The sequence below is a fragment of the Tasmannia lanceolata genome, unplaced genomic scaffold, assembly GCF_043159265.1.
Source record: "Tasmannia lanceolata isolate RefF3 unplaced genomic scaffold, GAP_Taslan_0.1 ptg000037l, whole genome shotgun sequence".
Lineage (NCBI taxonomy): Eukaryota > Viridiplantae > Streptophyta > Magnoliopsida > Canellales > Winteraceae > Tasmannia > Tasmannia lanceolata.
The window spans coordinates 17,510,448-17,536,825 of record NW_027518714.1 but is presented as its reverse complement, the minus strand read 5'-3'; the positions used below and the strand labels follow the sequence as shown (position 1 = coordinate 17,536,825).

The 26,378-nt window shown below is 43.6% G+C and overlaps 2 protein-coding genes across 2 annotated transcripts in view; one reads left to right on the top strand and one right to left on the bottom strand.

Moving 5' to 3' along the window:
* The first annotated feature begins 3,672 nt into the window (after nt 1-3,672).
* LOC143860791 (cytochrome b5, seed isoform-like) lies at nt 3,673-6,319 on the top strand. Its single transcript, XM_077371605.1, has 3 exons — nt 3,673-3,875; nt 4,137-4,203; nt 5,870-6,319. Exons 1-3 carry the CDS (start codon nt 3,702-3,704, stop codon nt 6,127-6,129), a joined length of 501 nt encoding a protein of 166 aa, XP_077227720.1. The 5' UTR covers nt 3,673-3,701; the 3' UTR covers nt 6,130-6,319.
* A 4,779-nt stretch (nt 6,320-11,098) lies between these two features.
* LOC143861170 (MLO-like protein 1) overlaps nt 11,099-26,378 on the bottom strand; it is a 40,439-nt gene continuing 25,159 nt past the window's right edge. The window contains exons 4-14 of the mRNA XM_077372098.1: nt 17,632-17,748; nt 17,114-17,174; nt 16,851-16,945; nt 16,341-16,415; nt 16,138-16,226; nt 15,966-16,015; nt 15,520-15,560; nt 12,197-12,406; nt 11,745-11,812; nt 11,561-11,621; nt 11,099-11,473 (exon numbers count right to left, since the gene is read on the bottom strand). Of these exons, the coding sequence (XP_077228213.1) occupies nt 11,156-11,473; nt 11,561-11,621; nt 11,745-11,812; nt 12,197-12,406; nt 15,520-15,560; nt 15,966-16,015; nt 16,138-16,226; nt 16,341-16,415; nt 16,851-16,945; nt 17,114-17,174; nt 17,632-17,748 (1,185 nt within the window). The 3' untranslated portion in view covers nt 11,099-11,155. The remainder of the gene's footprint in view (nt 11,474-11,560; nt 11,622-11,744; nt 11,813-12,196; nt 12,407-15,519; nt 15,561-15,965; nt 16,016-16,137; nt 16,227-16,340; nt 16,416-16,850; nt 16,946-17,113; nt 17,175-17,631; nt 17,749-26,378) is intronic.

Here is a 26,378-nt window from a genome sequence, read left to right as displayed (position 1 = left end):
GGTATAAAATGTTGTTCCGTAGTGGTTCCGGGGTATAAAATGTAGTTCCCTAGTGGTTCCGGGGAATAAAATGTGGTTCCCTAGTGGTTCCGAGGTATAAAATGTGATTCCCTGGTGGTTCTGGGGTGTAAATGGGGTTCCATAACGGTTCCGAGGTATAAGTGGTGCTTCCATAGTGGTTCCAGGGTACAAAATGTGGTTCCGAGGTATAAAATGTGGTTCCCTAGTATAAATGTGGTTCCCAAGTGGTTCCGGGGTAGAAATTGTGGTTCCCTAGTGGTTCCGAGGTATAAAATGTGGTTCCCTAGTGGTTCTGTGGTAGAAAATGTGGTTCCGGGGTATAAAATGTGGTTCTGTAGTGGTTTCGGGTTATGAAATGTGGTTCCCTAGCTGTTCCGAGGTATAAAATGTGGTTCACTAGTGGTTGCTATGTATAAAATGTGGTTCCCTAGTGGTTTCGGGGTATAAAATGTGGTTCCCTAATGGTTCCAGAGTATAAAATGTTGTTCCCTAGTGGTTCCCTGTAGTTCCGAGGCATAAAATGTGGTTCCCTAGTGGTTCCGGGGTATAAAATGTAGTTCCCTAGTGGTTCCAAGGTATAAAATGTGGTTCCGTAATGGTTCCGGGGTAGAAAATGTGGTTCCCTAGTAGTTTCGGGGTATAAAATGTGGTTCCCTAGTGGTTCCGGGGTATAAAATGTGGTTCCCTAGTGGTTCCGGAGTAGAAAATGTGGTTCCCTAGTTGTCACATTTCCCTAGTGGTTCCGAGGTATAAAATGTGGTTCCATAGTGGTTCCGGGGTATAAAAATGTGGTTCAGTAGTGGTTCCGGGGTAGAAAATGTGATTCCCTAGCGTTTTCGGCGTATAAAATGTGGTTCCGTAATGGTTACGGGGTATAAAATGTGGTTCCCTAGTGGTTCCGGGGTATAAAATGTGGTTCCGTAGTGGTTCCGGAGTATAGAATGTGGTTCCGTAGTGGTTTCGGTATAAAATGTGGTTCCCTAATGGTTCCGGGGTAGAAATGTGGTTCCCTAGTGGTCCGGGAGTAGAAAATGTGGTTTCCTAGTGGTTCCGGAGTAGAAAATGTGGTTCCTTAGTGGTTCTGAGGTATAAAATGTGTTTCCCTAGTGGTTCTGGGGTAGAAAATGTGGTTCCCTAGTGGTTTTGAGGCATAAAATGTGGTTCGGTAGTGGTTCGAGGGTATAAAATGTGGTTCCATAGTGGTTCCGAGGTATAAAATGTGGTTCTGTAATGGTTCTGAGGTATAAAATGTGGTTCCGAGGTATAAAATGTGGTTCCCTAGTGGTTCCGGCGTATAAAATGTGGTTTTCTAGTGGTTCCGGGGTAGAAAATGTGGTTCCCTAGTGGTTCCGGGGTATAAAATGTGGTTCCCTAGTGGTTCCGAGGTATAAAATGTGGTTCCCTAGTGGTTCCGGGATAGAAAATGTGGTTCCCACGTCGGGCCCGTACGGGCCGGGTCGACCCGCTTGTCACCCGGATTTTTGCCGTATTTTTTAAGATGTTTTTGGGAAATGTTATCCGCACTACCGTATTTTGATGAGGACACTCCTCACTTTATTAAAAGTACGGTATGGCCCGCACCATAGGATGATCCAAACCGTTCATTAGATGGGCCACAACCTAAATAGATTGTGCCCCAAAAAACATTTAGGTTTATCCTAACCCTCTGATCAGAATGTTAGAGGGTTGGTCCTAACCGTCTATAAATCGGAGGGTTAGGATCAACCTATGGAAATGATTTTTGGGACACAACCAATTTAGGCTGTGGCCCATCTAATTGACGCTTTGGATCATCCTATGGGGGGCCATACCGTACTTTTAATTAAATGAGGAGTGCCCTCATCAAAACACAGTAGTGTGGATAACATTTCCCTTTTTGTTTATGGGAATTTGCTACCCACCTTTGCCGAGGCAACTTCTCAGCTTGTGGGCCATCTTTTGATGCAAAGATTGGCAGAAGTAATATGGGTGCAAAGGTGGCTAGCAAAAGCATAATTGCAAAAAATAGTAATCATTACTTGCAAAAAATAGTAATCATTACGGATTTGTGGCTCAAGTGCTAAGTTTTAAATGAAAAATGACGAAAAAATGGAAGCAAAGTATTAAAATTATGAAAAAAATACCAAAAGGATGCACTTACATATGACAATTACCGAACTATAAAGTTTGACTGTCTTCTGTCGGAAGTCCGAACAAACCTTCGGACTTCTGAATGAAACCAATATTTTGGTTATGTATACTGGCTTCCATTCGGAAGTCCGAAGTTTTGTTCGGACTTCCGACGGAAGCCAGTAGAATAGGGATAATTCCAAAGATTTTTATTAAATTGAGTAAAAATTCGAAGGATAATAGGGATATACATTATGATCTTAGTGTCATGCAGGCAACTATAAATTGAAGCTTGATTTTGATGTTTTAGAATAAAAAAATGCAAAGAAAATGGATTACCAAACCCTGTTGTAAATGACAATCTTCATGATTACCAAACCCTGTTCCAAGAGTCCGTCTCGGAAGTCCGACTCTCTCTCTCCCTCATGATTACCAAACCCTGTTGTAAATGGGCAACCTTCAAAACCCTTCAATGGAGTTTTCCACGTTAGAAAAGTCTTGAGGAAGAAGAAGGTGGTAGGTGAGAAGGTAATAAGTGCATAGGGATATGTTCTAAAAGGTGGAAAGAAAAAAGAGGTAGGAGGGGTATATTTGTCCTAAAAGCCATCTTCTCTCACCTGACAACACATTTTTATAATTTTCAAATTACTACCCTTTATTCACAATTTAGAAAAAACTTTGCATTTTTCTAACAATTTGCCCTAGATTATTATTTTTTTTATCATTTCTACCATTGTCTCCTTTGTGAATACAGAACCTTGTATATTCGAAGACTTTTTCTTAGACAAATTATCTAAAATTACCTTAATATATTAGATTAATTTATACACGTGTCATGTGCTGATGGGCCCCAATAAAATTCATATACTCTTTCATTGTGGAATTTCCAATTCACAACATTAGGACCTAAGTGTATGGTGAATAGGGCCATTGATTTGGTGGGCCATCACCCTAACAAATTGCCCATGCAAGTCCCATGACGGATCCAATGTTTGGAACCATCTGTAGTTAAGAAAAAGCCCATTTATGATCAAGAGACTCTGTGGAACTATATAGCGATGCTAGCCCATTAAATCGACGGCTCAGATCACCCAAGACACGCATAATGTGAAAGTAAGAGTGACGGCTATGCCTCGTAACAGGTCCAAGTCTGAAATTTGAATACCCAACATTAACATGGTCAAGTCAAGAATAGGCTTCTCTCTCTCTCTCTCTCTCTCTCTTGTTTGTTTTAATTTTGCCTTTTTTCAAGCATTCATTTGGGCTACTGATATTGGCACTACCATGTTTTCATAATTGCACTAACTCACCTTGTCTACTATTATTTAACCAGGGTTACTACAGCTTCCAAAAAGTTGTCAATTGCCAATTAAAAAAGAAAGAAAAGACAAGGTGGGAGTGCGATTATCACAACATGGTAATGCCAATATCACCAGCCTTCATTTGTTGACCTTACATTTTTGTGTATAAGATTCTAGAAATCACATAAAAATAATGTACTTTGAAAGACTCACACAAAGGGGGTTGGTCCTTAGTGGGCCCATTTGAAAATTATAAGAAACCCTTTAAATATGGCATTTGGTCTTCTCCTTCATCATTCCTCATTCTTCTTCTTTCCTCCTCCTCCTCCTCCTCCTCCTCCACCTTGGGGTTTCTTACAAATGGCAGAAAATAAGGCTTTCACTCTATCTCAAGTGTCTGTTCATTCCTCTAAGCAAGACTGCTGGGTGATTATACATGGCAAGGTACATACATCTTATTTTATTTCCTTCTATGTTTTCTTTATTTCTTTCAATCTTTGTTCATCCTTTACATCTTAAGGGCTGTTTTTCCTGTTGCTTATTCATTTATTTGTCACATAAGTGTTCTATGTATAGCTTAATTCTTATTCTATGGTGTATGTTATCTATCTATTTATATTGATCTTGGGCTATGCTATTTATAAAGTTTAGAATTTAGATCTAAAGGGTTGTTTTTATTAATCTATCTACTTAATTTTTTTAAAGGTTTATGATGTTACCAAGTTCTTGGAAGAGCATCCAGGAGGAGAGGACGTTCTAATACAAGTCTCAGGTAAGAGAAATTTCATGTCTTCAGATTAGGAAAATAATAAGATTTTTTAAGGCATGCTTCCAGCGTGCGCCGGGTAAGCCACTATTTTTACCTCTATAAATCGTAGGGTTGGGATGATCCTATGAAGCTGATTTTTTGTGGACACTCTATCTATGGGAGGGCCAATCAAATAAATGGTCTGGATCACCCAAATAATATGCCCTCCACTGTATTTTAAGCTACTGTGTAGATACTTATCTACACTTGTGTGTAGAAACCGTTTTCTCGAAAAAGATTTCTAAATAAATCAAAGATAGATCATATTCGGAGCGTGTTTGGATCCAGGGAAAAGGAAATTATAGAAAATAATATTTTCCATGAAAAAAATTCCTAACTCTCGTGGGGTTGCAATTTTCCTTGAGAACAAGGAAAATTTTTTCAAATGAGGAAGATAATTCCTTAAAAATATTTCCCTAAAATTAAAACAGCTCCGAAAGGTGGAAGGTACAGATCATTAAATACTAAAAGACAAGATGCTACGGTGGAAATATCAAAATATGGTAGTGCTGATATCATTTTCCTTCAACTTATTTATGTAAGGTTTGCTAGGGACCATCGCAGAAGGCATTTCGCGGCTGGTGCCACGTAGGCTCAGATTTTGTCTTGCTCATTTAGCTGCACTCTCATGCAAAACCTAGCTGCAAAATGGCTTTCTGCGAAGTCCCTAGCAAATCTCGAAATGGTAAAATAAGGCGGGCGTTTTATGCCAAATCACGTGGGACCACGTGTGACACGTGGACTTACATTGCAACAGCACTAATTTTTTAAATGAATAAAATAAGCCGCACTTCAATGCGTAAAATGTACTATATAAAAACGACGTGCGCGTCGATATCTCCAATCTGTGGGAGTGGGCCCCACTTTTTAACCTACGCCTGTGAAAATAAAAGTTACACTAGATAAAATTTACACTATGTGGGCCTCACTTGTGCCACATCTATGTTATATTACCCATGGGTTTAACATTTGATCACAGACGTTGATAACATCTTGATCGGATAGTGTTACTAAGTCCTTGATCCATCAAACCTTTTTTCAGGGTTTTTTTGTACTTTATCTAACACATGTGATGTCTGCTCTGAAACCGTGTGGGACTCTATTTTTGCAAAGAAAAATTAAGGCCCAGTTCGTTTAAGATTATTACAGCTGATTGTGAGTGCAAAACCGATTATTGGACACAAAAATTATGTTTAAATTTGAATCCAATAATTAAGTAATTAAGAGCCTGTTTGTTTTAGATTATGACAACCGATTGTGGAGTCCCCAACCGATTATTGTACTCAAACCTAGTGCAATTTTCAGTCCAATAATTGGTTGGGGACTCCACAATAGGCTGTCGTATTCTAAAACAAACAAGGCTTTAGTTTGGCACTCGCAATCATGTCTCATAATCTTAAACGAACAGGGCCTGAGGGTGGTGTAAAATTAGACATGGGGACCAATTTTTAAACATAGTGTAGAAGAGGAATGGCAAACTAGGGCGCCCACATTGGATCCACGTTATCAAGGTGAATGCACCTTGAGGACGTGGGGCACCCTTTTGCAAGGGCACCCTTCAGTTTAGAATTCCTCTATATCCAATGATGTATAATAATAACGGAATTGGGTATTTTGACACTTGTTGCAGGCCGAGATGCCACAGAGGCTTTTGAGGAAATTGGCCATAGTGTTTCGGCCATCAGCTTGATGTCCAACTATTTGGTTGGAGTGGCCGAAAAAGGCTCAGACGGAGATGAAGATGAAGATGAGATGGAGGAAAAAGCGGGCTTGGCTACAAAGAAATTACAAGAAACTAAGACTTCATCCTCCATGAGTTTTTTTGAGCTTATTCTACCACTCCTTGTGATTGGGCTCGCTTTGGCTTGGTATTTCTACAGCAAGAACTAACTCTACACAAGGCTTTGCTACTTTATTTCTTGACTTTTGTTGCATGTGGGAGGAAATAAAAAAGGATGTCATTTTCTTGTATGAGAAGACTTAGTCATGGATTTTGAAATTTCCTGTATTTTTGTAGACTTCTTGTGGTTATAATATACCACAAGAGAGATTTATAATATAGCATAAAGATATTGAGAAATTGGGATTTGCTAGGGACTTTTGCATTCACGGCTGGTTGTTGCGTGAGAGACAAGCCACCACCAACGAAATTTCGGATTTCGGTGAGGACCGAAACCGAAACGTACCGAAACCAAAATTTAACGGTCGAAATTTTGGAAATTTCAGTAGATCTGAGGGTTAGGATCAACCAATGCAAATGATTTTTGTGGCACAACCTATTTAGGCTGTGGCCCATCTAATGGACGGTTTAGATCATCCTATGGTGCAGGCCATACCGTGCTTTTAATAAAGTGAGCAGTGCGATCATCAAAATACATTAGTGCTGATAACATTTCCCTATATTTATCAAGAGAGGTACATTATATGGTGTCTGTGTATTTTTCCAAGGAAAATAGTATATGCAAAGTATAAGTGGGGTTGAACATTCGGTGATCCGGACCAAATCATTCGTGTATCGGCCCTGTAAAAATTCCCCCTCAAGTTGGCGCATGTAGATCCGAAATGCCCAACTTGGTTAATAGGGATTGAAAATGTTTACGACCTAGAGCCTTTGTAAAGATATCTGCAAGTTAATTTGATGTGGAGATGAGACAGATGCGGATGTCCTTGGACAAAATTCTTTCCTGAACAAGGTGAAATCAATCTCAATATGTTTTGTCTGCTCATAAAAAAAAAGAAGAAGGATTAGCGGCTATGTGAAGAGCTGCTTGATTGTCACAAAAGAGAAGCATGACCGACTTTGTGGCACTCAAAGATCTAACAAGAGAGTCGTGAGGCATAATAACTCACATGTAGCTGTAGGCATGGGACTATATTCAGCCTCAGCAAAAGAACGAGAAATGATATTTTGTTTCTTAGTTTTCTAGGAGATAGGAGATGAGCCAAGCATGGTGCTGATCTTCCCCAAGAGTTCACATCGACCGGAAGCTCTTTGCCACCTGGGGCTGTAGTATGTTCCGAGGGTTAGGCTGTTCGCCCATTAAAGCGGTACTTGAGCTGGGTTCAGAACGTCGTGAGACAGTTCGGTCCATATCCGGTGTGGGCGTTGGATCCAATTCGGGATTTTCCTTAGGAGGAATCGGGAAGGAATTGGAATGTAATAATATTGATTCATACAGAAGGAAATGTTCTCTATTGATTCAAATGTTGTACCTATAGGATAGGGATAGAGGAAGAGGAAAAAACCCGAAGATTTCGTATAGTACTTTTGATCGCAAAATCAATCTACTCCCCAAAGTATTTCGTCACTTGCTATGCCCTTCCTCGTCTCTGGGTGCTTAGGTATCCACCGCAAGCCTTTCCTCGTTTGAACCCCGCCATTCACGTTAATGCTATACCATCCTAAGGTACTGCTAAATGGAAGGATCTTATCAACGTCCATGAATGATAAATCATAGGTGTCGGGATAGTACATGTCAAATGTATCTAATTTGGGTATAGGAAACCATGAGTTGTTCTATGTAAGGGTTCCTCATCATTCAATAGATTGAATCAAATCAATTAAGTATAAATCTGGGACAATGAGAGAGTCTAATTGGTCGATGCATTCTGTTTATGTAATTATTGTTAGTGATTTTGCATTTTCAAAATCATGTATATTACATGTTTTAGTGTTTTGGAAAATGTTTTATCAAAAGCGTTTGGGAAAAAGAAAATGTTTTCTTGGAAATATTTGCTTTTACAAAAGGATGTAGAAGTGTAGTTGAAAAGATAGTTCCACATCGGATGAGAGAAAAGAAAGAGAAGGGCTTATAAAGCACTACCTTTTCTAACTCTTGTTGATTGCACATTGGGTTGAACCCATGGTTGGACCCGCGGGACGGTGCAACGCACCGTTCGCACACGCGCACGCGCACGCGCGCGCGCGGCGTGGGCAATGGGCTATAGGGCGCATAGTGGCGCTTTATTGGCGCACTTTGCACTTCGAGGAGCGATTGGAGCCTTTAATTTTTCCAGATTTGATCTGCACCGTTGGATCAAGATGAAGGTGGACCGGTCAAATGGTTCGCAGGCCCATCAAGCCGAATGGTTCAGTTGGGTTGGGCTTCGGTTCGGGCCTAACGGTCGGCCCAACGGGCCCATGACTCCAACGGTCAAAGGGTGTGATCAAATGGGTTGTGTCCCTTCCCCCAACGGTCATGTGCCAAGGGGGTGCGATCCACACCATAGATCGTTGATCTAACGATGACTGGGTTGGAGAGAGGTTTTACTCAAACCAACAGTCACCTCTAGAATCGATCAGGACCATTCAATATCAATGGGTGCGATCTAACGGTCAGATTTCAAACATTCTGGAAAGATGCCCTGTAGAGGTGTTTTTCACACTGAAAAGACATCAGATGGTCTATAAAATATGTGCAAACTTCAGTCATTTCAGATAGAAATCGAATTGGCAATTCTGACTGATTTTACACTCTCTTCTACACTCCTACAAAAATCCCCAAGTATTTCTACATACTGTTTTTCTTTTGTTTACTGTTCTAGATATTGTTTTTCTGCAGAAACAGAATCTAGAGATTTCTCTAAGGCTTGAGATTTCGGAAGGGCATTTCGGGTTTGATTCCGCTAGTGCTACGCGTCATCAAACATTAGTAGGGCTTCCCTACTAGGCTTCATTGTATCTTGGAGGCAATTCGCGGATCTCCTTTGCACACTACTAGTGGGGGCGAATCTTGTCTTAAGGAAAGTGATATCACGCCTTGAAGCAACAAGTTTCTGTTTTCTATCATCAACAGTACCCTCTACAAATTTTTTCAACATTTATATTGAATCAATAGAAACAAGGATTCTATACCCAGATCTTAATGAAAAGAATACACCAACGCCAGCCGAGTAGAATATACCCTAAATCCCGAGATGGAAATCCCTAGGCATTCTACTACAAAAGACAACCAGTAGTAGAACATCAGGTTATGGGACAACTGGCCCAATCTATGCTTTCAAAGATAGATCACTATCAGAGGGCAAAAATATACCTCTTCTGGAAGAGGATTTTAGTGAAGAACTCGTAAGGTAGAATCATAGTGAGGTTTCCTTGGATCATACATGAATTGGCTCAAAAATGTGGACGGCGTAAGTGATTTCAGGGCGTGTGATAGTCAAGTAAATTAGACGGCCAACCAACCGACGATACTGTTGTTTTGTTCCCAATAATCCAGTTTAGGTAAGAATGTCAAGTGTGTACTTCCGTTGACATAAGAAAATTCCTTTAGGAGAACGAGTGACATCAATACCGAGAAAATACTTCAAGGAATCGAGATGTTTAATGTGGAAGCGACCATTAAGGAAGTGCTTGAGAGATAAATATCATCAAATGCTAATGACTGGTGACTCACCCCATGGATTGGCGTAGGAACCTCATGTTCATGTGGTGTGGAGTTGTGTTCTTGAAAGTGCATAGTATGTTGATCTTCAAGTGGCTGCAAATGAGCAAAGGTGGAGGTTGTTGAGATATGACTATTTTCAGCCATATCTTCGATCATGGTTGGAGACTCCTAGACTAGGGGTGACTCCTAATACATGAGGGTGTTAGGAGGGGCTGTTTTGGAGTCCTAAAATTGCAAGGGTTCCTAACTACAAGTTTGTTGTGAAAGGAAAGAGACAAAGAAAATGAGAACATGTGGGGTTCCTACTAAGTTGGTAGAGAGAGAGAGAGAGAGAGAGAGAGAGAGAGAGAGAGAGAGAGAGAGAGAGAGAGAGAGAGAAGATTTAGACACCAGTTTTGATATTGATTGATTTTTTTTTAAATGATCGAGGTGAAATAGTTGCATTCTTCTTTGTTCCGGCTCATAGTGTAACTTTTGTCTAACTCGTCCATGGACACAGGCCTTTCTGCCGACACACGTAAATCTTATGTTTTGTCTTGGTAATTACCATTTACGATTTTTGGCTCATGGTTTGGATCGCTTTTGGCTCATAAACTTCTATATCTTCCTTATCCTACCAGTATAAATTTATAGAATTTTGAAAAGCTAATACTTAAGCCATTTAAGATAATTACACCATAACCCATTTTAACACCATCTCAACTCAACTCAGCTAAGCCTTTGTCCCAAACTAGTTGGGGTCGGCTAATGAATCCCTTAGAAAATTTTGATGAAGAAGGTGAAAGAGTCTACCCGGCTCAAGCTGACTAACTCTAATCCTGACACTAGTTGGGTTCGTTTACATGGATCTTTTTCTTCCATTCTCTCCTATCCAAGGTCATGTTCTCTGTTATATTCCTAGCCATCAAGTCTTTCCTCACTGTTTCTACCCAAGTTGTTTTAGGTCTGCCCCTTCCTCTTTTTACTCCATCAACTTGGCACGAGTCACTTCTTCTCACTGGAGCATCCAAAGGCCTACGTTAGATATGCCCAAACCATCTTAAGCGGTGCTCTCTCATCTTCTCCTCAATTGGTACCACCCCACTCATTTTAACACCATATTCTTTGAAATTCCTAGAATCACTTCCAAACTGTCGCTAGTATTCTGACAATATGAAAAACAGTATTGCTTTCAAGATGATGCAGTGTAATTTCAATTTTACTATGAAATGCCAACAAAAAATTAAAGAGATATGAACAAACATGTGTATAACTTTTTTGTACGAGAAATTTCACATGCGACTAGCTATCTGATCCATTTTTATACCTACAATGCTTGTCATTGCATAAGAGTTCATGAGCAGGGGTGGAGCCAGGAATTTTCACTTGGAGGGGGGGCTATTTACACTTGCTAAGCATTGGTCGTAGTGGGGGCTGGCGTGGCCATTAAACCAGCCAAGCATGCATGTACACTAAAGGGATTTTGCAAGTCATTGGGGGGGGGGGGGGGGGGGGGGGGGTGCTCATGCTATATGTGCCTCCGCCCCTGTTCATGAGCCTTCAGGTTTAGTGCATTTTGAGGCTGCGATCGAATCAATGTCCTCAGCAATTCCATCTTCCATCATAGATTCTTTTTGCCCTGCATTCTGCTCAACAGAAGACCCATCTACTAACCCCGCTTGATTCAACCCATCTTGGCTGTTAGTGGATTTTGATCCCTTTTCTTTTTTAACAACGTGGGGAAGCGAAAGAAAGCAAGCATAATTCAATCCCTTCTTCCTCTTCTTATTCTTGGCATTCTCTGCCCATTGAATCAGGCTCTTTTGCACATGCTCCTCGAATACAGCCTTATTGAATGAACTCCCCATCTTCATTGGAAAACCATTTTTCCATCAGTAGATAACCCTTTGGTTATAAAAATAAATAAAATAGGGGCCAAGTTAATTTGCTCTCACATGTGTAACAATGGCATAAAGTGGCAGTGTGCTGTAGCTGCAGAGTACTTGAATAAACACCCTGTCGACCACCAAAAATAGCACCACTTCACATGTGAAAATGGAGATATGGACTAAAGCATATACATATAAGATTCGAAAGGTAAGTTGATAGATGGATGTGAAGAGATAAAGTGAGAGCTACCCAATTGTAAGCCTGGTGATGATATAATAAAAGTGTCCCATAATGCAGGAGTCAAAGCCATATATGACCTGTAGAAGACAAATCTTGTTAGTATGTTGGGATTATATATAGGAACATCTCTGAGCCAACCATGCAGTTTCTCAAGCAGCTAACTTATTTTGTTGGTTATCGAAAGTCTTCATAAGAAATATACTGGTGGGTCTGTTTGAAAGCTGCCTGAATAGCAGTTTCGATTGCGGGAAAAATTTAGGTAGATGTTCAGCATGGTTCCTAGAAGAACAAACCAAATTTAAGGTCTTATGGAGTTTGAAACTTCAAAAACTAAAGGCCTAACCAAATAAATTGAAAGAGATTAAGGTCAAATCAAAGACTAAATCTAGTGGGGAACCACAATTGATTGAATCTTAAGCCTTATAACAGACACCCCAGCGAAATAGTACATTCTTGCTTACCAATATCCATAAGAAGAATGCAATCTCGAAAGCATTTTGAAAGAGAATGAAATGGATCAAATAGAGGATTATTCTTGGGCGGTGAAACCAGAAGTGATCATCTGAAGGCTGAACTACCAAGTCGCCCACTACAGCTGCATGTTTTCTGGTGACCCCGTATGCCAACTGAATAATTATATGTTCCAGCTTAGCGCCCACTGCAAGTAGAAGCTGCAAAATATACAATTATGTTTGTAAAGATTGCTCACATTAGTTAGAGTTGTTTTATCTAATTCAAAAATTACATGCACACTATTGTTTTTCAAGATAACTAGTTGGTAATAATGGTTTTGTTATTCACCTGATGTAAGTTAATAATCTTCAAAATATAAGAATTCACAATCATGCAATGAAAAAACCAGATATCGTTCAGAGATGAAACTATGGCATTCTTTCAGTCATATATGAGAAAAATAGCACACCATTGGTTCATTTTACATAAGCAAGTCCTAAGTGCAGCAATTTAGAAAGGGGCGATGATATTTTCACCTCCCCTGCAGTACGCATTCGCCCTCCCTTAAAATGTGATTTGGCGCCAAAAAGCGATAAAGTTGCCCACTGTTCCCGTTGTAAGGGGGGTGAACGCCCTTTAGAAAGATGCAAGCATACTTGCAGACATTAACAATCATCTGATAACATGCTTTTTATAAGATTTGGTAACATGTCGTGTCACGTATGGTATTTGGTTCGCGATGGAGATTGTAAATAGGGAGATGTATCTCATCTGCTTGGTTCTCGGTCCTTATTAATGGCTCTCCTAAAGGCTTCTTTAAATCCTCCCGTGGTCTGAGACAAGGAGACCCCCTTCCCCTTTCCCTTTTATCATAGTAGCCAAGAACCTAAGTAGGCTTATTGAAAAAGGGAAAATCATGTGGATTAATAGAAGGCTTCAAGATTGGAGACAGTGAGGTAGAAGTTCCGCAGCTCTAGTTTGCAGATGACACCTTGCTAGTTAGCTCTCCGAGGCCTTGAAAGTGTTGAACTTGAAGGCAATTCTAAGATGTTATGAAGCTATAATTGGCCAAAGGTCTAACTTTTACAAATCCAGAGTGTTTGGCATCCATTTAGAGGGGGAGGTAGTTCAAGGCTTGGTGGGCATTATGGGGTGCAAGATTGACACATTTATTTCATCATATTCGGGCCTTCCTCTTGGGGCGGGCAGAGCAAAAAACATAGAGTTGGGGTCAAATCGTAGAGAGAGTGGAAAGAAGGTTGGACAAATGGAAAAGAAATTTAGTTTCCATGGGGTTAGAATCACCCTCATTAAAGCGGTCCTCGCTAACATGCCCATATATCAAATGTCGATTTCCAAATGCCCAATGAGCGTGGTCAAAAGGATAGAGCAAATTCAGAAACGCTTTCTTTGGGGAGGTCAAGGTGAAGAGTGGGGGATTCCCTAAGCGAAATGGGAAGTAGTATGCAGGCCTCTTAAAAGCGTGGTCTTGGCATTAGACGAATCAAGGAAATGAATATAATGCTATTAGGAAAGTGGTGTGGAGGTTTGGAGAGGAAAGGTCTCATCTTTGGGTGAGAGTTTTGGGGCAACGCTGGGTCAATGGAGAACCAAGGACAAGTTCAGATGTTCTTGTGTGACTTTATGGAGAGATATATTGAGATTTAGTCATTTATGCTCAGCCGGAATCAGATTCAGAATCTATGCAGGAGATAAAATTCGATACAATTCGGTTTTGGTTGGACAAATGGTGCTCAGAGCTGGACAGATGGTGCTCAGATAGAATCTTAAAAGACATGTTTCCATATTTGTTTGCTATTACAGTAAGAAAGGATGGCTTTGTGAAAGATAACATGGAAAGAAGAAAAAGGGTGATTTGGAAACCCTGGTTTAGAAGGAATTTTTTCGAAAGGGAGATTGAATCCATTTCTAGACTTTTGGAAGTGCTAGAAGAAGGCTACATAAAGCAAGACGGGGAATATAAAAGGGTATAGATCTGGAATTCATCTGGTGATTTCTCAGTCAAGTCTTTTTACCAACACCTAGTGGTTTGCCTTGCATTCTCCAATGTTGCTAGAGTTTGGTCAATCCAGGCTCCCTTGACAGTTTATACCTTTGATTGGGTAGCTTTACGGAAAAGGATCCAAATGGTTGACTTTCTTCGGAAGAGGAAGATGCTCATTGTAGATCATTGCGTCCTATGTATTGAGGCGGGGGAATCAGCGGATCATCTTCTTATCCATTGTAAAGTCGCTAGAGAAGTGTGGAGTAAACTCCTAAGCAGATTTGACATTTATTGGGTTTTTCCGTAAAAGCTTGTTGATCTTTTCCAAAGTTGGTCTTTAGTTCCATGGAAGAAAGAACGTAAGACCCTATGGAACATTCCTTTAGCCCTCCATTTGAGTGCTTTGGAAAGAAAGGAATGCTGGAGTGTTTAAAGGGGTTACAAAAAACCCTGAATTCCTCTTTATCAAAATAGCCCTGACGATTTCATGGGTGAAATCTCCTCCTTCCTTCAACTGTGTATCTGCTTATGACCTTTGGGAAGGTTGGCGAGAGGTGTGTTGCTTAACGGAGATCAAGCATAAAGTTATTCAAGAGTGGGTATCTTCTGCGCCGGGTTTTGTTAAATTTAATTTCAACGGTTCTAGCTTAGGGAATCTGGGCCCAGCAGGAATTGGCGGTGCTTTAAGGAATAATCTTGGGGAGGTCTTATGGGTTTTTGCTTCTTCCATTGGGATAGCCTATGCTTCGGAGGCCGAGCTGAGAGCAGTTCACCCAGGTTTGCTGATATTAGCGAGAGATTAGGTGGAAAATGTGATAGTTGAAGGGGATTCATTGAATGTTATTAGGTGGTTTAAAGGGACTCAAAAGCCCCTTGGCAGTTTGATTGTCTCTTTGATGAAATGTTAGATTGGGTGGCATCCTCTTCAGGGACGTCTAACAAGGTGGCCGATAATTTAGTTAGAGAAGGGGTCTCTAAAGATGCCTTGGCGTTATTTGATTCTCTTCCTCCTTGAGCCTCCTCTTTAGTTTTTTGTAATTGTTTCTTTGTATTGCTTTAATCTCCTTTGTATTCTGACGATCTTAGTCTCCTCTGTTTTTAATAAATTTGGCTATCCTTTTCGGAAAAAAAAAAACATGTCCTGTCACGGGAGTTCGATGACTAAGTCCTGGCACAGATTAACACAACTTGTGCAATTAAATTAAAACTGATATGTCTGTAAATTAAAAAAAAGTCTTTACAAGTGCAGGGTGAGAAGCCACACCATAATCACAGAGGGTGTGAAAAGCTGTAAAGGATAATAATTCAGAGGTTTGGGATCCTTACGATCAATGGAATGAAGGCTATCCAAAAATATATACGCCGACCTGCACCAGGGAATAAGAACAGTCTGAAATCTGAATGCATAGATGTATTCCAAAAAGAATAGACATTGAACTGTGGAAAACCTCACAAAATAAAAGGATATGACTTTTATGAGTAATATTGCTTGCATCAACGGCAATACCATAAGATATAACCATATTTTACATTGTTTAGGCTCCAATTGTTTGGTGTCCAAGTACAAGAACTTTATACATTGGTAGAGTATGACTATAGTAATTCATGAGTTTAAAGGCCTCTTGGTATGTACAGAGTACAAGAACTTTAGACAGATAAGAAGTCAAACCCATTACACAAAATATTCAAATTGAATCTCAACAAGTAAGATAGAAATAAAAAACTCATCATCAATTTAAGTTTTCAATGAAGTAGCTTGAGATTGATCTTACCATCAACATTCAGCAACAAGAAAATGACCACAAATATCCAAAGGTACCAACTGCAATGGAAGAGAATCAGAAATTGAGAACTGAAAAAGGCATAGAGGAGAACCATAAATTAACAAGAACACATGCTAAACAAAACCTTTAGCACCACACAAGTGCTCTCAGATATTAATACCTCATACCAACAACTTTCTTAAAATCATCTTCAAGGGCTCGTAACATGTACTTGTGAAAATTAAATGTTGGGTTTGTCTGGCAATGAGTCTACAGAAGAAATCGCTTAAAAGAAAGTAAGACTGCCAAAGTAGGCAACAAAAATAAGAATACATAATCAGGTAAGTCGAGTTTAACAATATCTATTCAAATTCAAGAGCTTACCATAATGAAACCCCGTCGTAAAATGATGTACTCCGTTTTGCTCAAAGATGGGTACAGTTGTTTGAAGAAAGAATGCTGAAGAAAACAAAATAAATCTCGTCATTAGGAAAAGAATCTGAGGTATTCCATCATACACAATTTAAAATTAAGGCAAAACTTTACTAATCTAGGAACGCAAAGGGCAGTTGCAGAACACTCCGGTCACCATGCTACCAAAATTGGTCCTTATTATGAAGAGCGTTTATTTGAATTTTATGTTATCTGCAAATGTGGTATAAAAGCCACTTTGGACTCTATTAACTATATCATCTCTAAAACTATTATAAAAGATACTTGCAAATAATCATATTGGACTTCAAAAGCCTTTGCATACAAGATTATAAATATGCAAATAATTTTAGAGCTAGCAAAAGAGACTAACTCTTCTAAATTCTCACCAGACATTGAAAGCCGAAACTTTCGGCAAAGATGGAGTAAACATCTATGTTAGTCATGGAAGAAATATCTTACCACCCAACAAAGGAGTCGTGAACCTTTCGCATCACCCACAAATTGATCCCTGATAAAAGGATCTTGAAGCACGTAGGTGACTCTTGATTTCATAACTGTCACATACATATATTGCTCTCATGTTAGGTGAATTTGTAATGAAAAGAATATATGGAAGATGAGTTTCAGTGATTCGGTGTTAAAAAAAACAGTTACATGTCTTCACTGAAAATTCTTGGTGGCAAAAGAGAGAAGTAGCTTAGAAAAGCACCAGAAAGCAATACCTTTATCTGTATTATATTTCCCTTTGGCAATAGAATTCTCCCAATGTTCCCATTGTCTTATCTAAACCATGGGAGAGAAACAATCATTTATATATACCCAAATCACATCAGAAAAATTGATTAGCACAAGTAGTTGTGAAAGTGAATTCCGTAAAACAACCAATTACTCCAAAAGCTTAAGCTGTTATAGTTGGTGTTATTTAATCATTTATGCTTCAACAGTCTCCCTCACGTGTGGCCCCTCTTTTGGGTTGGCAGTACACGTGGATTTTTTATATCGAGGAGTTGTGTGGTTTTGAAATAGCTCTGGTAAGTTCCTGGGTTCAAAACCCAACAACTCCTTGATATTAAAAATCCACGTGTATGGCCAAAAAAGGAAGAAGAGGGGCCGTTCCAGAGGGGGAGTGTTGAGGTATAAATGATTAAATATCACCAATAACCGTTTAAGCTTCTTAAGTTATTGGTTGTTTAATAAATTCCTGCAAAAGTAAAAAGAGGTTGGAGCGGGGAGCAGTTACCCTTGCCCCTCCCAAAATCACTGTGAAAAGGCAGAAAGCCACATGGACAATGCCCAGAACGAAGACGAAGACGTGAAGGTGATGTAGTTCTTCAAGAGACAACAAGGGGACCTTCCCCTGTAAAACAAATCAACACTTGAGATATATGGCATTGATATTAATGTGGTTCAGAGCCTTAAGTGAAAAAGTGAAAAAGTGAAAAAAGCGAAAAAAAAAAAAAAAAAAAATTACAAAATTCCACATGCTCCCAACCTGGCATGATTCCTTTCAGATCTGAAAAATTGACCCAAATTTGACTTATATTGGCCTGGCCCTGTTCAACCCATTGGGCCAAAGAGATATGTAAGTGATGGGCCTTGACCCAAACATGGCCCGTTTTGAAAGTCATAGAACTATGTCAAAACCCAACCTAATTAGGGTCACGCTTATTAGACCAATAGTAGGCCGAGCCCATTTGTAGCACTCTTATAGGGACTTTGTCCAGTTTCTTAAGTTTAGAGGAAAAATCTTAGTGACAAATTTCAATTTCATATGGCACTTTCAAAGTTAACCATAGTCATTGCATATTCAAGGTTCAAGGTTTTAAATTTTGATTTCGGTTTTAGTTTCCTTGGAAATAAAAATGTTTCGATTTTAGTTGGAAATTTCAATAGAAATCCTGTAAAATCATGAAAACACATGAAAACATATGCAATTGATGAAATTTTAAGATGAAACTTTAAAAAATGCTAGAATAAGTACAAATACATACTTAGAAACCATCACATAAGTAAGAAAACCATCCATAATAGTTTAATAACATCGACAACATGGTGACATATGATGTAGATCATATATGATTGTTCAGTACATACCGAATTTCACATGTAATTTATATAAATATTTATATTTAATATATATACCACATTTCATATGTGCATTGTATATAGACATGATTATATAATACATATTGCGAATGGGGCCATTGATTTGTTGAAAAAAGACAGATCTTAGATTGTTCTTTAATTGCGAATGAGGCTATTGACTCATATTGTAGACTTCGAAAGAGAGGTATTCTGTGTAAATCGGATATGGAGAAAGCCTACGATAGGGTGGATTGGATCTTCTTCTAGATAGAATGGGATTTGGTTGTAGGTGTAGATGGATAAAGGTTTGTGTTTCCTCTGCTTGGTTTTCAATTTTAATCAATGGATCCCCGAAAGGCTTTTTTAAGTCTTTCAGTGGGCTCAGGCAGGGTGATCCTCTGTCCCCCTTCTTATTTGCTATTGTTGTAGAAACCCTTAGTAGGTTGCTTGCTAAGAGTAGTGGTGTGGGATTATTCAAAAGATTCACAATTGGTGATGATAATGTGGAGGTTACTCATCTCCAATTTGCAGATGTCACTTTTCTATTTTGTGAACCGGAGAACTACCAAGTGCGAAATTTAAAAGCGATCTTGAGATGTTAAGAGCTTATATTTGGCCATGTTAGGTCTAAAATTGGTAACAGGTTATAGTAGGGCCGGAAGGGCTGATCTGACAAGCCACAGCTGAAGGGCTGGTGGAGTCCTGCGCTGCACAAGGGCACAGACAAGAAGACAAAGGGTCAGAGGACCAACCCGGAGTGTTGCTCCGGACGGGCGCTTCGACACTCAAGTCAGTATGAGCAGGAGTGCAGAGCAATGTCAGAGTAGAAAGCTTAGGGTTTTTGATTTCAGATCCCTCACCTTAGCACAAGTGAAGGCTATTTATAGTGGTTCTGAGCCACCTGTCCAGGACAGGTGGTGGCCTCTGTATGGACCAGGTCTCATACCTAGGAGGGGCAGGTGGAAGTTCCTGATTGGTCCAGGTGTCACACATAGCAGGGACAGGTGTTGGATTTGCAGCGGTCCCTGTGAGGGCCACGTGTCAACAGCCAATTGGTTGCTGAGTTCGGACCTCATCAGTGCTGAGTTCGGACCCCATCAGTTGCCCCCTGGTTCTCCGAGTCGTGACAGCGGCTAGGGGAAGCAAAAAGAGGGTTAAAACAGCATCTGGCCGGCCTTAAGGCCTCTGGGCAGCTGAGGCCGGCCTCAGGCAGGGGCCAGAAAAAACCGCGGCGGCCTGGTCCGGCCTTGAAACTTGGCCTGAAGGAGCACGGCCGGGCAGGAGCCCCTGTGCAATCCAGTCCGGTTGAAATTTGAACCAGAAGTTTGGCCGGCCAAACCTTCTGGGCGTCGTGGCCGGGCAGATCTCCTGGGCGGCTAGGCCGGGCAGATCCGCTGTCGTTTAGTGACTGCGCCATATCCTGTCTGGTTAAGGCGCTGGACGGCCAGGCTGGGCAGGTCTTTTGGCGTTTAGCGAACGCGTCATATCCTGTCCGGCTAAGCCTTCTGGGCGGCTTGGCCGGGCAGAATCTTTTGTCGCGTAGCGAACACGTCATATCCTGTCCGGCTAAGCCTTCTGGGCGGCTTGGACGGGCAGAATCTTTTGTCTTCTAGCGAACGCGTCATATCCTGTCCGGCTAAGCTTGTGGACGGCCAGGCCGGGCAGGTCTTTTGTCGCGCAGCGAACGCGTCATATCCTGTCCGGCTAAGCCTTCTGGGCGGCTTGGCCGGGCAGAATCTTGGCTTCTGGCGTTATCACTTTGGAACTTGTACCTCGCATTTAATGCGGACGGTGCATTTAATGCGAGCGGCGCATTTAATGCGGTAAGTGACGTGGCGCACTCCGGCTGGTGGGAAAAGGGCGGGATTTTTCCCGCTCTTCCAAGCCTATATATACCGGAGTTGTTACTCCTCATTTTTCACTTTTTACACTCTTCTCTCCTTCTCTGCTGCTCGGCTAGTCAAATTTTTGCCCGCCTCGGATCAGTGAGCCCGGAGATCTTCAGTCAACACCTCAGCTCGGTAATTTCTTTTAGCTTTTCTTTTCTTCCCTTTTAATGTCTAGCACTAGTTCCGAGTCGGACTCTGGCTCAAAGGAGTCCGGTTCGACTAGTAGTACGGGGTCCGGGGCGTCGGAGAGGACGAGGCCGGCCTCGCCTACGGAGGCCGGTGTTGAGGACGAGGAGATAATAATCGTAGTAGACGAGGAGAGCGGAGAGAAGTGATTGTGGACTTAGACACAATCCCGGTCCGTGGGGACGGACCGCACCGGGTAGAAACCAGCGACGACGAAGAAGACGTTGAAGCGGTAGTTCCTCGCTTGCCGCGCGCGCCTGTCGAGGTGATAGCGGAGGCACGGATGGAGGCCAACCCACAGTACAACGTCGGGGCCCTGTACGAGGTGAATCATCTGGGGCCGGGCAAACTTCAGGCCGTCAGGGACAAATACTGTATTCCTGATCGGTACATTTTGAGGGCGGCCGTTGAAGGGGACCGGGCCAGCAATGATAGTGCAGATCTCTGCCTCTACGAAGAAGCCTTACGGGCCGGGCTCAGGCTTCCCTTGCATCCATTTTTTGTCGATGTGCTGAATTATTACGGGCTGGCGGTTACACAGGTCGTGCCGAACTCTTGGAGGACGCTGGTCGGCTTCCTGCACCTTTTGGGAGTTCGGCTCCGTAGGAACCCCACCCTGCCCGTCTTCAGGATGTGTGCGCACCTGAAGAGGCACAAGGACGGCGGCTGGATCTACATCAGCCAACGGCCCGAAGTGAAAATGATCACTGGCATACCTACTTCCATTCACACATGGAAGAACAGGTTTTTCTATGCTAGGGACACCGAGCAGGGCTCCCACTGGCCGTTCTCGTTGGAATGGAGAACGCCGACACCCAGAACCTTAGTCGGAAGCCAGCCCTTAAGGGCTATGACTACATGACCTTCGCTTTGATCAAAGAAGAGCTGAAGCGCGGTCAAATAAACTGCTCGGAGTTCTCCGAGGAGGCCGTCCTGGTAGAGCTCGGAATCAGCCGTGCGACGCCGGCACGTACGTGGACCCTTTTAGGCCAGCTTTCATTTTTTGAACTGTTCCTTTCTCTTCTTTTTTTTATAGTGCTAACTCTGTTCTGTTTTCATGTTCAGAAATGGTGAAGCAGATGTCCATGCTGGACAAAATCAGGCAGACCTCCCAGGCGTCCCCAACGCATGAGCAGCCCCAACCCAAGGGCAAGAAAAGAAAGGTGCCGGAGTCAACTCCGGCAATGGACGCACTGGCCGAGCCACTTAAAAGCAGCCGGGCGACGCATAAGCTGTCCGTCAAGTCGAGCCGGCCAAATCTCCTCGGGCAGAGCTCCGGGTCTGCACGGGTGACAGAGCCCCAACACAGCGGGCCGGTCCTGGGCATCCCTGCCGCCACGGCGGCGAGAGGCGACAACGTCTTCCGCCCAAACTGAGCGGTGCAGAAAACGGACAACGGCCTAGGGGATAGCCGGGTGGCCACAGAATTGATGTACCAGGGCGTCCTCCCACGCGACCGACGGGAAGTCGAGAAAGAGGCGCCGGAGACCTGTGCAGAGGCGATCGCCTCCGCCCTCTATCAGCTCCAGGTGTACTCTAGGGATATGGCGAAGAAGAGTTATCTCTTCTCTGAGACGCTCACACAGATAGAGTCCGAGAAGGGCCAGCTTCAAAAGGACAAGGACGGGCTTAGCGAAGCCGTCCAGGTCAAAGAGGCCGAATGCAACAGCTTGAAGGACGAGGTGCAGAGGGTCAAGAACCAGGCCGTGCAGGATCTCCTAACTGCGAGGGAGAGAGCCGATCAGAGGGAGAAGGCGGCTATCGAGGCGGCCGTGAAAGCGGCAGTACGGGAGGCCGTGAAGAAAACCGAAGAGAGGAAGGACACACAGTTCTTCAACCTGGGCCTCCAAGCCTATAAGGCGGGGTTCCTTCTCTGCTCTGAGCAGGTGAAGAAGGCTCACCCCGACATATCTCTGGACGGACTGACCGTCCCGTATGCCCCTCCAGAGGAGGAAGAGGACGAGGAGGAAGAAGGCGAACTGGACTCCTCCCAACCTGTCGAGGTGGAACAGGAAGTCGTTCTGGCTTCCGAGGTCACCCCTCCAACTGCCGAGGCCGGCCAGGTTGCAGCCCTTACTACAGAGGCAGTCACCGACGAGGTGGCCGACGGGGAGGCCTGAGTGGCAGCCCTCTTGCTCCTATCCTTAATTTTTGTTTGTAAATTTTTGTAATGGCCCACGAGGCTCATTCTTTGTAAGCCAGCTCGGCGAAAAGAGCACTTTTGTAATATGAATACAAATTCAATTTTGTCTAACTGTCTGTACGGCTGCCTTGCTTTTTTGTATTTGTGACGTCTGTGCTTCTTCCATATCTTTCTGCCGAGCCGGGGTGGTTGTCCGGATGTCATTGGCTGGAGTGCACCACTGCCGTTCTCTAAGTCTGCAAACACTTAGAATGAGAGCTAAGTCTGCAAACACTTAGAGTCTTTTGGGCGTCTAGCGATTGCGCCATATCCTGTCCGGCTAAGGCTGTGGACAGCCAGGCCGGGCAAGTCTTTTGGCGTTTAGCGATTGCGCCATATCCTGTCCGGCTAAGACTCTGGGCGGCCAGTCTGGGCAGGTCTTTGAGGTGGTTTTCCACTAGGGCGGGTCCGTGGTTGGAACTGATCTCCACACCAAATTGGACGCGCCGGAGTGCACCACTGCCGTTCTCTAAGTCTGCAAACACTTAGAATGAGAGCTAAGTCTGCAAACACTTAGAGTCTTTTTGGCGTCTAGCGATTGCGCCATATCCTGTCCGGCTTAGGCTGTGGACGGCTAGGTCGGGCAGGTCTTTTGGCGTTTAGCGATTGCGCCATATCCTGTCCGGCTAAGGCTCTGAACGGCCAGGCCGGGCAGGTCTTTGAGGTGGTTCTCCACTAGGGCGGGTCCATGTGGTTAGAACTGATCTTCACACCAAATTGGACGCGCCGGAGTGCACCACTGCCGTTCTCTAAGTCTGCAAACACTTAGGCTGAGAGCTAAGTCTGCAAACACTTAGAGTCTTTTTGGGCGTCTAGCGATTGTGCCATATCCTGTCCGGCTTAGGCTGTGGACGGCCAGGCCGGGCAGGTCTTTTGGCGTTTAGCGATTGCGCCATATCCTGTCAGGCTAAGGCTGTTGACGGCCAGGCCGGGCAAGTCTTTGAGGTGGTTTTCCACTAGGGCGGGTCCATGTGGTTAGAACTAATCTTCACACCAAATTGGACGCGCCGGAGTGCACCACTGCCGTTCTCTAAGTCTGCAAACACTTAGGCTGAGAGCTAAGTCTGCAAACACTTAGAGTCTTTTGATGGGGGAGCTGGCCTATACTAGTGACTCAAAAGTGAGGGACATAGTTTAGAGACAACTCCACTTTATTTCTTTTTGAAATTTAATTATAGAGACTCTTTACAGGCCTTCAAAGGCAAAGGAAAAGACTATTGATAGTATATTCGAAGATTTTGGAATTCCAGGCGTGCGGTAGCTTCCTGAACGGATGACCTCTTTGACTCGGTACGGCCCTTCCCAAGTCGGGGAGAGTTTGCCCACCCTTCTTGGCTGGGAGACGGCCGCTTTCCTCAAAACTAGGTGGCCTGCGCGGAACTCCCTTGGTCGGATCTTCGTATCATGGTATCTAGACACATTCTGCTTATACGCCGCGGCTCTGATCTGTGACTCCTCACGGACTTCCTCAAGCAAGTCGAGGTTGACACGGAGCCCGTCCCCATTAAGCTGTTCATGGAAGTTAACAATTCTTGGGGAAGGAATGCCGATGTCAACCGGAATCACAGCCTCTGTTCCGAAGGAGAGATTGAAAGGTGACTCACCCGTTGCAGTGCGTGGGGTAGTCCGATACGCCCAGAGCACATGGTACAGCTCGTCAGCCCAGCGTCCGGCCTTATCATCCAGTCTCTTCTTTATCCCCTGCAGCAGAGTCCTGTTCGTCACTTCGGTCTGTCCATTCCTCTGAGGGTGTGCCACGGAAGTGAACCTTTGCTCAATCTTCAGATCTGCACAAAAATTTCTGAAGTTCCTTGAGTCGAACTGTTTGCCATTGTCCGTTATGAGGACCCGGGGTATCCCGAATCTGCACACCACTGATTTCCAAAAAAAGTTCTGGACGTTCTGCTCGGTGATCTTGGCCAGAGGTTCAGCTTCTACCCACTTAGTAAAGTAGTCGATGGCGACAACGACGAACTCGCGGCCTCCGGAGGCCGGCGGAAAAGGACCTAAGATGTCCATTCCCCAGACAGCAAAAGGGAGAGGGCTGATGATCGGAGCCATTGGCACGGCAGGCTGGTGAACGGCGGGAGAAAATTTCTGACACTTCTGACACTTCTTCACAAGGCTCAGTGCATCTTGTCTCAATGTAGGCCAGTACAGGCCTCTTAGAAGGACTTTGATGGTGAGGGCCTTGCCCCCAAGATGTTCTCCGCAAATCCCTTCATGGGTCTCTCGCAGGGCATACAGGGCATTGGTTGGCCGGAGACACTTCAAGTACGGGAGGGTGTAAGATCTCTTGTACAGAGTCTCGCCGTCAAGTGAAAACCTTGCTGCCCGCTGTACGACTTTACGGGCCTCTTTTTTCTCTCCGGGGAGCTCTCCGCTGCGCAGATATCTGATGATCTCATCCATCCAGCACGACTCATCGTCGATCTGCATTACTACGACGGGCTGGTCATCAATACTTGAGGTCTTTAGGAACTCCATACGAATTTCTCTGAGAGCGGTGTAGCCTGATGCTGCTAGCTCTGAGAGCACATCAGCCTTTGTATTTTCAGTCCGGGGGACTCTGATGACCTCAAAACTTCCGAACTTGCTGGCCAGGCCACGGACTCTTTGCAGATATTTTATCATTCGCTCTTCTCGGGCCTCATATACTCCTTGGATCTGACATACGACTAACTGTGAATCGCAGTACGCCTTCAGTCTCTGAGCGCGGGCCTGAATGGCGAGGTTCATTCCGACGATGAGCGCTTCGTACTCTGCCTCATTGTTTGACGCACGGAATCCAAACCTCAGGGCATAATTCAGGACAAAGTCATCTGGTCCTGTGAGAACTAGTCCGGCACCGCTGCCACTTTTATTTGAAGATCCGTCGACATATACCTCCCAGAGCGGCTCTTCAGAACACGGAAGCGGGCTGGTCGGAGGAGCTGCACTCTCAAGCCCGGGAAGCGGAACCACTTCGGCTTTGATCTGCTGCTCGGATATAACCGGTTCTGCTTCTGAAGGAAGCGCTGCTTCTGACCCGGGGTCTGAATCTGGCATGGTACATTCAGCTATAAAGTCTGCAAGAACCTGAGCTTTGATTGCTGGCCTGGGCAGATATTTGATGTCAAACTCGCTGAGCTCCACGGCCCACTTCACAAGTCGGCCTGAAGTGTCTGGACGGTGGAGGATCTGCCTGAGGGGCTGTCCCGTCAGGACCTTGATCGTATGCGCCTGGAAATACGGCCTTAATTTTCTGGCCGCCATAACGAGGGCGTATACGAGCTTCTCGACTCGCTGATATCTCGTCTCTGCATCATGGAAGACCTTACTGACATAGTAGATCGGCTTTTGCTGGTGGTACTCCTCTCTGATCAGTACTGCTGCAACTGCCAAAGGTCCCGTTGAGAGATACAGAATCAGCTCTTCTCCTGGCTCTGGCTTGGACAGCAACGACGGAAAGGACAAGTACTGCTTCAGCTCTTCAAATGCCGCTTGACACTCCGAAGTCCAGGGCGCGGTTTTTATACCTTTGACTGCGTTGAAGAACGGAAGGCATCTTTCTGCGGACTTAGAGATGAACCGCCCTAGGGCAGCTACTAATCCGGTCAGGCGCTGTACTTCTCTGATAGTTCTGGGCGGAGTCAGCTCCATCAC

Excerpts from the sequence above, each read along its gene's own strand:
- LOC143860791 (XM_077371605.1), top strand. The coding sequence starts at position 3,702 with ATGGCATTTGGTCTTCTCCTTCATCATTCCTCATTCTTCTTCTTTCCT. Across the intron at positions 3,876-4,136 it reads GGGTGATTATACATGGCAAG|GTTTATGATGTTACCAAGTT; the intron begins GTACATACATCT and ends ATTTTTTTAAAG. Across the intron at positions 4,204-5,869 it reads CGTTCTAATACAAGTCTCAG|GCCGAGATGCCACAGAGGCT; the intron begins GTAAGAGAAATT and ends CACTTGTTGCAG.